General features: G+C 43.8%; 1 protein-coding gene across 2 annotated transcripts; it reads right to left on the reverse strand.

Annotated features, from left to right (window-relative positions):
• Positions 1-549: 549 nt before the first annotated feature.
• On the reverse strand, positions 550-10,076 carry INSIG1 (insulin induced gene 1). 2 transcript variants are annotated; one of them, XM_057416466.1, is made up of 6 exons: positions 9,985-10,076; positions 9,115-9,512; positions 7,340-7,464; positions 6,494-6,660; positions 5,764-5,863; positions 550-2,888 (listed from the first exon to the last, which is right to left on the reverse strand). In XM_057416466.1, the coding sequence occupies exons 2-6, from the start codon at positions 9,494-9,496 to the stop codon at positions 2,859-2,861; spliced, it is 804 nt and encodes a 267-aa protein (XP_057272449.1). In that variant the 5' UTR covers positions 9,497-9,512; positions 9,985-10,076; the 3' UTR covers positions 550-2,858. The 2 variants fall into 2 exon arrangements, with proteins under 2 accessions (XP_057272449.1, XP_057272448.1); XM_057416465.1 differs by lacking the exon at positions 9,985-10,076 and adding an exon at positions 9,833-9,978.
• Positions 10,077-11,822: the final 1,746 nt, after the last annotated feature.

Below are 11,822 nucleotides of genomic sequence, written 5' to 3' on the forward strand. Positions count from 1 at the left end.
TCCTTCCACCACAAACATAGTAGCTTCTAGAAGTCTGAAGTATTTTAGTGCAGTAAAAGTGAGGACTTTTTGTCTAAGATGCTATCTACCTTAAATCAGATGATGCAACAGTTTTAGAATTGCTTAGCCTCATCAGCTGTGCTTACCCATTCTCACTGTTTGTACTGTTTATGATGCTTTGGACTTTAGTAATCATTACTGTAAGTAACCAAGCCACAACAGGAATTTGCACATTTACTCTGGTGCCTCCATATTTTGTTTCAGATTATGAATTTCAGAATGTTGGAAGATAATAGTAGTAAGATTCAGTACCTTAAGTCATAAAGTTACACCACTTTCCTGGTACAACAGCAAGACCGATTTTCTTCAACTGTGTAATGCACACGGTGGAAGCCCCTCTAAAAGCTCATCTCTCCAAGTTCAGTTTAGAATTTTTCTTAAACCACTGAGTATGCATGACTGAGTATTTGTTATGCAACCATAACAACTGTCCTTTTCAAGAAAGATTCCTGCATAATGTGAACACAGAGAACCCAAGGCAAACACAACTTGATCTTAAAACTTTAATAGTAAAAAAAGTGTAAAACCAAACACACCGCTGAAAACTTATCAGTAAGAATGAGAATTTATGTGTTCAAATTCAGAATAGTGCAAATTTTCTTCACTCCCCTTCCCACCTCTCCCAAACTTAAATCACTTTGGTTAAGATACTCAGAAATATTGGCAAAAAACGAACTTTTTGACTGAACATTTTTGGCTGCATTATGTCTAACACATACAGATTTAGTTTCAATCTTTACAAATAAATCTTAAATACTTCTCTATCAATCAAATATTCATAGAGATCACTGTCATCTTTACTTACATCTGGTTTTATAACGTTTTGAAATTGGTTTCAAGATGTTTACAAAACTGTCTTCCCCAGCAGGTAGCATACTCCTTAAAACAGCTGAGCTGATCCAGTCCTGATCCAAGGATCTGATTTCTTCAAGTAGTCCTATAAAATGTGTTTATTTATGTTTTAAACAGTTGAGGAAGGATCTTGTATCAATGAAATTACTCTTGATTTACACCAAAGCAAGATTAGAATCGGGGTCTGCTCTGTAATATAGACTTTATGCTAAACTTTTCCTGCTACAGAAAAAAGCACCAAAAGCACAAGCAGCAGTTATAGCATTCCCTTAGAAAAGTGAAAGCAGCCAGAACACTGCTACCTGGCCTTGATGTCTTTTTGATGGGTCAGTCTTTGACTGATGCCTGTAATTTTATCTGAAGCCATGTAAGATTGGAAATGCACGCGCGCGCACACACACACACACAAAAGCATAATACAAAAAGGCAAATACATAAAAGTTTACAAGTAAACCATAACCACAAAATTGGAGTATTTCTAAAAATTTGGGTTCGATGAATGATACAACAAAACTAGCTTTACTAGTTAAATAAATTATTGCTCCATTTGACTCCATGCAGCATTGAAATGAACTCAGAACCCTCTTCTCTTTTATCTCTCATCAGAAATGATCGATATTGAAGAGAACATGAGGCTCAGATTTACTGTACATTGCACTTCAACTTTAAGACCTAATACTTGCTACTTAGGTCTCCTGTGGTCTAAGCTATCAAATGAATATGTTGTGCTCACCAGAACTAAGTATTAAGAAACACCAAATGTTTTATGTAGTGACATAAGCACTTTTTTCTTGTCTTTTTTTTTTAAGAAGGCAATCACAGATTGCAAGTTCAATAGGGTTGTGAAAAAACAAGTAATGATCTCCTTCAGAAACTGAACTGAGAAAACAAGCTGTTCACTATTCTTCACATACAGTTTAACTCACATTTTAGGCCCGCTTCCATTTCTAATCATTCCAGTCAAAACCCTGACTCAGAAAGGGGAACAAGGACACCTCTAGGAGAAAACTATGAATCTAAGGACTTGGGGGCAAGTACTCAATGGCCAACCAATGACCTGCAATGTACATTTTGTAGTGACACCAGGCATTGAAGATATCCAAGACCTCAGTGAGATACTGAAGCATATGTCTAATATTAAGCAAGAATACTCACACACACTGAAATTTCTTACTGAATTGGGGCCAGAACTCGATTCTTGCAAATCTAACTTGCAAGCCTGAGAAGTAATAAAATTTCTAGCCAGAATGTCTTGATATAGTTCATGTTTGAACAAGATTGTCTACTGTTCACCTATTGTACAGAAGTAGTTTAGAAATTCCAAACTAAAGTGACTTCTGACTTTTTGTCCCTCCAACCCTCTCTACCATCAAAGACAGAAATTTAATGCAGCATTACAAGTTAGGGCATGATTCCTTCATAAGACTCCTAAAAGCATTAGTGCAATGCCTTTAATCTGTTTTGATCACTCTTATTTTTAAATAACCCTATTTTTAAAAGATTTTGATAAATACTATTCCTATTAAACCATACTTCATCATTGTTAAGCACCATCGATCTACTTCCTTTGGGCACTGATACAAGAGCTTGTAATTAAATTTCAGTTTCAAGGCTTTAAAATACGGCAGCTGACTCAATAACTTACACTGGAATCTAATACTTGGAAAACTGCCACTTAGCCTGAGCAGTTGTATGCAACTTGGTGTTAAACTCTTCCAGAGAACAGCCATATGCAAACGCTTATGTGGTAAATCAGGGTAAGATTTCAAGATAAGCAGTTAATTTCACTTGGCTATTCTAAGAGTGGATTAATATTTTTTCCACAAGTCATTTGTGCAGTGAGCCCATAAAGAGATTATTTTTTCTAAATAATCTTCAATTTAAAACAGGAACACATCTTCGCAATGTTGCTTTCACACTGGCACCATGCTCTCTTCTTCAAAGACTTAGTCATTATGTGGTTTCTCTGGAATACCCTATGGAGGAAAATAAGAAACCAAACAGATGATATATATTAATGCCTTCTGATAAGTGACTACATTATGCACTATTTCAAAGATTAAATAGTTAACCAAATTCAGTTAGGCTGAAAATGGACACTAATTCAATTTTTTAGCAGCCCTCTTTCAAACTGTCTTCAAGCATATGTTGCTTTATTTTCCAATCAAAGTCTGGTATCAGACAGGTTTACTAATTTCCTCCCAAGTCCCTTTTCTAATATTAAACCCTACAGTATGCCAGTGTAAGAAATTTAACCAACTTTTCTTTTAAAAAAAGCTTATTGTATGTTCTCATTCTAGAGTCAAAATGCAAATACATTTACAAGTACTGAATGTGTGCACAGTTCTACAGCTCCTAGCAGTATCAAACTAAGTATTTCTGAGGTCCCAGTTTTGAATAGCACCCTAGTTTGCCAGATACTGAGAGTAAGGCTTACAACTCAAAATGAACTGTTGCCATCCATTTAACCCAGAACTGACTCACAACTTAAGGTGTTAGAATGAGCACTGAGAGCTGATGGCAGTTACTGCATGTAGTATCACTTGAAATCCAGTGATTGAAAAGTAGCAAGCATCTCCTAGCTAACATTTCTCAGGGTAGGAATGGGTATCACAGGGACACTTCTCATTCTGCTTCTTCTAATTCCTTTCCTAACTGCAAAAGCTAGACAGCAGCTGAGGAGGAAGTGAGGCAACTTTACTACAGTAACTTCCACAGGTGCTGTGTCCTACTCTAGACCTGCCCAGAAATTATCTACTGTTTGATCTGCAATTGTCACATGCAGCCAAAGAGCTCAGGAACTGCAGGAGAATACAGCTACAAAAATAAGAGTTTTATTCAGGCTTATTTTAAAAAGCACAACATTTCATCTTCTTGCCACATTCACAATAGCTAACAAAACAGACAGATGCTTTTGGGTCATCTTTATAGGGGAAAGACACAGTTGACTGGATGCTACCATTCTATTTTAGAAGTGGAATTCTTTGACTTTCAGCGCTGAATGCTTAACAGCGATTTGCAGAAGCATTCCTATGAAAATGTTTGGCTTCTCCAAGTTTTTCCCGACTAAGTAATGAAGAGATGTTTCTCCACAACCAGAACTGAATACTTTGCCTTGCCAACTTCCCTCTTTCTTTATAAGGAAGATGGCAACATTGACAAGGAAGTTGCAGGTAGGAGTCAGTCTGATTTTAATTATGTTCAGGTGAGATGCCTGGTGAAGTCAAAGAAAAAAAGAATCCTATGTGCCTAAATCTATTTTAGCCCTTTAAGGATCACTTCCTTTGCTGCCTAACATAAGAAGCAGAGCAGTACTGAAGTACTGTGTATGCCAATGTGAAATACAGAACCCTAGCATGTAACTAACTAAATTTTTATTGTGAAACCCTGTTTGCAATAACAAAGCTTAAATAAAACTGTATATTAATATATCTTTTTTACTTGATGTGAGTGGCAAGTTTAGTAAGAGAAATTACACCCGCTTTTACCCTCATACATGTACTCCTATGAAAAAAGACATGCAGAGATTACGCACCACTGGGAATTGAAAGGGCAGTAGTAAGCTTGTGTTTTAAAGAACCTCAGAGCAAACCAAATTGACTGTGAAGTTAAGATTGTGACCATGGTCCCAGAAAACTTGTAACCTGGTATCAAGTCAGCACCAAAGAAAATCCTCAAAAACAGGAGCAGATTTGCCCATGCTTTTTTTTTTTCCTTCTCTCAAACAGCCTTTTCTACAAGAGGTTACTCTTAATTTAGTGTAACTGAGAATCAATATGAAAGAAATTGATCTTCAGTGTTAGCCAGTGGTGGTCAAGCAACATGGCTCTCTTGCCCAGCTTGTAAGCAAGCCTGTCCATCTGCAGCATCAAGTTAAGACTATCCACTTTAGAAGTACATCAGCATCCATCCACTGGGTTTGCAAGGCTAGGCAGAAGAGACAGAAAGCCTGCTCCAGGAAAGACTGCCAGCTTTAGACTTAGGTTTTTGCTCATTTGTTGTTCAGTCCCAAAAAGGAGCTCCTCCCCTTACTAAACAGTTCAGAGACTAGTATTTCAGCAACTCAAAAGTCTACAAACGCTCTTCCTTCTGTAAAAATTAAAGGCACCTAAATCACAGCAGCCTTAGAAAAGTTAAATACTTAAAAGATGTTTTCCAGGATAAAGGACTTATGTAACAAAGAAGACAGATGTGAAATCAATACAGTATTATTACTACGCATTAGTGTCAGAACACTTTTCCCACCCAAGCCTTAGGCTGAAGTGCAAGCATGCACCCAGGTTTACCTTTAAGTATACTATAAAGAAAAAATTACTTAAGAACCTAGCAAATGAGATAGGATTTTATACTATATTATCCCATATATTGAGTGATACTTGAGCTACATCTTGAGTGACCAGAAAGAACATAATTGATAAAGAGTTGTGGAATTCAATGACATATAGGAACATTTCCTTTCATCTACCTAACAAAAATGCTTTATCGCGTAAGTAATTACAGAAAGCCCATCTGTGCCTCGGTTTTCGAGCTACCTTAGATGTCAGTTCAAAATACTGTTGTATACTGATGAGCAGGAGTGACTGAGATTCTCAGCAGAACCGGCATACTCATTCTAGTCTTATTTAGACAGTTGCTGGAAAAAGTTAAGTACAGAAGATACCCTAACACTAAGACATTTCCCACTCTACTGGCAACACAGGTTGGACGCTTACAATTCAACTCTTGGGAAGATATCTATTTATCTCTGCCAATTCGTTGAGTCATACCCTTAAAGCCATAGTTTGTTCTTGGACTAACAACAATAGAAGGTATTTGGATTGTAAAAGGAAATGCTAATTATAGAGTAATTACCATAGCCAGTTGGCGTCCTATGTTTCCTACAGTCACACCTCCTGAGAAAAATATACATGGAAGCCAAGAACGGATGTAAAGAAAATCTGGGGACGTATACCTAGTTAAGAAAAGGAAATAAGTTATAAACAAGTTATTATCATCAGTTTACATATTATTAACATGATAATAAGAGAATTCTCTCCCCAGGCCCAGACAAAAAAAACAAAACAAACAAACCCAAACAACAGTATCATAGGAGAAAGAATAGAGAGACCAAATTAAGTCTGTTAACTTTGTAAGTTTCTAAACCCCAATATTCCAGCCAGCAAAGTTTGGAAATTCTCTGTCCTTAGAGCCAGTTAATGAGATTAAGCGTTCAAGGCCAGGCTGGAAGAGGTTTTGAGCAACCTGGTCTAGTGGAAGGTGTCCCTGCCCATGACAAGGGGTTGGAATTAGATGGTCTTCAAGGTCCCTTCCAACCTAAACCATTCTATGACATGATTCTGTGATACACCAAGCCAGCAGAAGTTCAATTTGCTGAGCTGTTACCATTTCAACATACATCCCAATTTGTCTACTCCCCACCTTCTACCCCCAGTTCTCAATCTGATCATCTGGAACAGCTGGACAATCAAAATGTCTAATAAGAACATGATGTATGTGTTAATCCCTAACTTCCACTGCCTGCGCATCCCTGTTTTCAGTCATTACATGATAGTTGAAATAGCATTTTAAAAGCATAACTTACTGATAAACACCATTATATACAAGAAACTGGGTTATCAGAGTTGCTACAAAAGCTATTGTAATTCCAAGCCCGAGACCACTTCTTGAACGATCAAATGTCCACCAAAGACCCAGTGATAAGGCTGCTAGAGTCAGGGACAGCTGGACGTTGTTTGCAAAATCTAGTTTCTGGAGAAGGATGTTAAGGATAATCCTTTTAAGTCTGCAGACACACTGCTGCTGAAACTGAACAAGGGAGAATTCAAGTTGAAAGTGAGCATGGTTCTACGTCTCCAAATATGATATGTTAAAGACCTGGCTGTTACACCTCCAGAGCAATCATAGCACTTGTTGACTTTGACTGGAGAGTGAGTTCAAAACCAACATTTTTTATCACATTGAGAATCTAAAGAATATGCTATATTGCAATATATCTAACTTTTATGGACTTTTACCTCAAGTGACCCAGTTATCCTCGCTGATTTAGGTGTTCTGCTGAAACCATCATTACCTCACACAAAGAACACTCTTACTGAGAAGTTCAGTGTATGTTGCCAGTTAATTGTGTTAACTGTTAAGACGCAAGCAACATATTGATTAAAATAACACAAATTATGCTGTTATACTTGCAGTTAAATCAGACATACTATGATGTCTATCCCTCCCCTGTTCCAGATACTTTTAAGTGAACCCTGTTATCCATCTTACAGTAACTATTGCAGTGTGCTGCATGTCTCTCAGAAGTTTACCTCTCTGCCAGTAGCACCATCCTTACCTTTGTAATTCTCCCAGATGTGAATGGGAGAGACTGTTTTCATGACAACAAACTAAGCACATGGAGCAACAACATAAACCAGTTCAAGGATACAGCACTTGCATGGTTAATGCCAACGAAAACTGCTATACATCGCATTACGCTGGCCCACTCTCTCTTGAATTTGTGTGGTTCCCCCAGGTGGCTGTCAATGCAGGGATACAGCAGGCCAACAACAGCTGCAAGAGAAGTAACACTACTTGTACTAACTCTTATACAATGATTACTTCATTATTATTAAACATTAGTTTGGCAAATAAGTGCTTGACAAAGTAGTGAGGTGCTTATCATATTACTGTAAGTCTGATGAAGAAAAGACAATCATTACTCCCTTACTTTAGGAAAGAAATCTACTCTAACAAGCAATGTCAGGCATCTGACTTCAAGGTCCTTTTCTCCCATACGCATGTATCATTTGACATCCCGAGGAAATGCTTGTACCAATAAATAACAAGATGTAACAAAAGCTTAATTACAGCTATGAATGGAATATATGTTTATTGCTCGCTTGCAGGGCAGAGAGTTTTATGAACTTGACTCATTAGCTGTGAATCAGGCTCAGAATTAAATATTTGCCTGGACGCAGAAGTCTCTTGGCAGCACTGCTTTCTCTCCTTCTGCTGGGCTGTAAGTCAGCCTGTGCTCCCAGCCAACTCAGAGGCTAATTTAGATACCAAACAAGCAGAGCCGAACTTGGAGAAACACCTGCCATCAGTCTTACTTATGTCAGGGAAAAATAACTACTTATACTATTAACCACACGATGTTTTTATCTTCATATAGCATTTTCTTAGCTTTATCAGTCTGCAGATTGGTTGCAGAAGAAAAATACAGACTAGTGTTAGCTCAGTTGCTAGCACAAACACTAGATGAGTTTCACTTTTTTAAGCCTTGTGACTCCGTGTGTTGTCACCTACTCCAACGTTAGACATGCTGCTTCAACTATCTGTAACATCTGTGTGTGTCTGTGTGTCCTTTCCTACCCTCTTCCCCCCATCCCCCTTAAACATCTAAGAACTTTTATACTCAGAAGGCTACAAGAAGAACTGTTCCAAGGCAGACATGAGATTTGATTCTGGAACAGTTTAATCCTTCTGATTAAAGGACTTTCAGCTTAAGAAGACAGCTAAATGCCAAAGTTCAATCCAACTGTGACAGCACTACAAGAACTTTGGAGCATAAACCACGGCAACCTATCTACCAGGCAGTTTATCATTCGATGTTATGGTTTACCATTCACGCGTCCTTATAACGAGGTTCAATTAACACATTCCGTATCACCGTATTGACACGGGTGCTGGCGGTGAGGAGAGCAACTCCGCCGCACGTGACTTCCTTGTTTTCGGCCCAGCCCGTGGCCAGTTCCCGCCGCCAGCCAATGGCGAGAGCCTCCCGCCACTCACCAGTTCGCCATCAGCCAATGGCGAGCGAGGGGCGGAGAGACGTGGCCCCACCCCGCCCACCCGTGCCCGCCGTGAGGCTAAAGGGATGGGGGGGAAGAGCGGGTAAACCCCGCTGTGCCTGCGGGACCGAGGCGTTAGGTGCGTGGGGAGCGGCTCACGCTGCGGGATAAAAGTCACCTCACACACGTACAGAGTGCACCGGCTCGGAAAGAGCCTTCAGACACGCAGGAAACGCCAGCTGTTATCCACGCAGGTGGATAAAGCTGGCGTGGGCACGCGTCCTTCCCAAATGCACACTCTGCATCACTCGCTGTGCGATGGAAGGGCTCACGAAGGTCACACATTGAGCCCCACCGCCTCTCCTCGCCACGGGAGGATGGGGGGGAGGAAACCAAGCTAAATCACGCGTGGAGGTCAGAGACTCACCTGCTGCTGTTCCGCAGCACGGCGGCACCCACCAGGCGGAGGAGAAGAGAGTAGAAATCACTTCGTCGGGGAAGAGAGTCACATTTCGCTGTATCTGCAGCAAGTTCAGCACCAGGGCCATGAAAGCACCGACGACGAAGAGGACCACGCTCCTCTGCACCAGGTGCTGACTCCAGTTCAAGGTGCTGCTGGTGGTGCTGGTGGCGGTGCTGGGGCTGCGCCCTCCGGTACCCACCAGCGTCAGCGAGGGGCTTGAGCCGGAGGAGTTCAGCATCCCGCCCACCTTGGCGGCCAGTCCCGCTGCCGTGTCCCCCGGCTGGGCTCTGTGCCTTCCCCGGGCCGCGCAGGAACAGCTCCAGCCGCCGTTCTCCAACCTGGGCATCGGCTTCACCGCAGTCCTAAAACACACGCGCAGGGACAGGCTGTCAAACACCAAACGCGGGACGGCCCGACCCCTCACACACACCACCCTCTCCGCCAGGGCTCCAAAGGCACCGGGCAAACGGCTTGGAGCCGGCGGGTCGGGGGAGGAGGGAGCCCGGCACGAACGGGGTGACTCGGGGACCACGGGCCGCGCTGCCTCGGCCTGTCAGCTGCGGAGCCCCAGCAAGGACCCGCCGCTCCCGTCAGACCCGAGCTGTCCCCTCTCCCTCGGGGACAGGGTTCGCATCCCGGCGTGTACCCGGCACGAGGGACGCGGACCTCCTCGCCCTCTCACCTCAGGGGGCTGCGCCCGCCGCCGCCTTAGCCCGTGTGGGGTCGGCGAAAGGCCGCCGCTCTCCTGCCTCCTTCCCGGCTCGCCAACCCGCGGCCCGTGTAAGGTTTATAAGCCCCCAGCCACGCGTGTCACGTTACCCGCCGCCGACCTACCCGCGGCCGGAGGCAGCGCCGGGCCCGCCGCTTCGCTCCGCCACCCCTCCCCTCGGGCCGGGCCGCGCCGGGCGGGGCGGGGCCGGGCGCGAGTGCCGAGCGCGGGAGCCGCCGCGCCAGCCCGGGCGCCCGCGGCCAGTCGGGTGAGACGCCGCAGCCAATCCGGGCCGGGCGGCTGATATGACGTGCGGGACACACCACCCGCCTTCCCCCCCGCCGCTCCCTCCCGCACCGCGGCTGACGGCGGCAGGACCGCGCGGCGCCGCCGGGCCGGGTCGGGTCGTGTTCCCCCCCGCCCCGGACCGCGGCCAATGGCGGGCGGGGCGGGAGTGCGCGGGACGCCCTCTGGGCTCCCCGGTTGTAACCGCTCCGTGAGGGGGAACCCTGAGGAGAGCCCGGGGCGAGCTGCACCCCGATGTGGTGGTGGTGGTGGTGGTGGTGGAGAAGTGGTGGTGACAGGAGTGGTAATGGTGGCCTCTACAGCCCGCCATGGTGGCTTGTCCCCTAGGGAGATGGCAGTTAGTCATGAGGAAGGGTGAAAGCGTCTGCTGTGGCGTCTCTGAAAGATGAAGGGGTTGGTGATCCTGACTGTTGTAATTCTGAAATGGGGGTGTAAAGAGATCCTGTCAAACCCGTGGCTATGTTACGAAGATGGTGCCAAGCACAGACACTGCATCGGCACCAGCCACGGGGTGCCCAGCAGGTCCCAGCATCCTGTTACCTGTGCTGCCAACCTGAGCAGCTCCTCTGCCAGCACCTGCAGAGCCTGGGTCATCACGCTCCTGGCCTAGTGTAGCCATGAAAACACAGTTAAATTACAAGTTCACCCTCTGGATTCTGCAGAGGTGGTTAACCCTATGTGCCATACATCGTGTTAGAGTTTAGCACTGAAAGTTACCCACATAGCAGGACTCAGCTGCTAGGCATTTCATGGTGTTTTTCCAAGGCACTTTGGGGGTTAGTGTGTTGTTGCAGTAGCAATGATTTCTTGTTTATCTGGCCTCACTGGAGCCAGCAGATGTTCTCTTTCACGTGAGGTATGCCCCTATTACATTTGGAAAGAATAAAGGGCCCAGTGGCTCCCAAAGAGATTTGAGAATGGGTGCTAGCCACACCTGTGATGGACAGAATGATGACCAAAGTTCTTGGACAATCAGTGTTCAATGCTGGTCCAGTGCTGGTTCCGGTTGTCTATTATCATTGTGATACATGTGACAAATAAAAATACAGAATCAATTCAAGATACAGAAAGAGGCAGTTCCTCCATATATCATGAAGTGTAGAATTCATTTGGGATATGACTATCCCTTCTGATTGCTGCTCAGTTCTAGCTGGGATGCAAAGAGTCAGGACAGCTGAACCATGTGGCTTTGGACAACGTACTCAATGTGTTGGGGATGGACAAATTGTTAGTGCCACTGTCGGAAGTGACAAAAAAACCTTAGTACCCTGCCTAGCTTGGGATCTGCCCAGCCCTTTCCCTCTTGCAGACTTTACTGCTGGACTGCTGTATATGTGTCTGCTGTATATGGAATTGTATATTATCAGTTTCTATTGCTGTTTTATCTCAGTAGTGTACTGAAAGAGCTTTTGCTTTTGGTCTTGTACACTAAAATTGTTTGGGTTCTTCTGTCAGATATTTAAGACACAATCTTCCTTTCTTCATTTTTTTCCCCTGATCCAGCGGACCTGTAGTACAAGTTTGAGATAACCGCTTTCAGAGAAAACAACCTTAACATATTGTCAGCATTTTATGGGTTTCTCTGCAGAAACATTTGATTTGTTCCAGGAAATCACATGCAGACACAACACTTCCTTTCATGGCAACTATGTGCAAG

Source organism: Pezoporus wallicus, unplaced genomic scaffold, assembly GCF_028554395.1.
Source record: "Pezoporus wallicus isolate ANWC-B61680 ecotype Strahan unplaced genomic scaffold, APGP_CSIRO_Pwel_v1 contig_3847, whole genome shotgun sequence".
NCBI lineage: Eukaryota > Metazoa > Chordata > Aves > Psittaciformes > Psittacidae > Pezoporus > Pezoporus wallicus.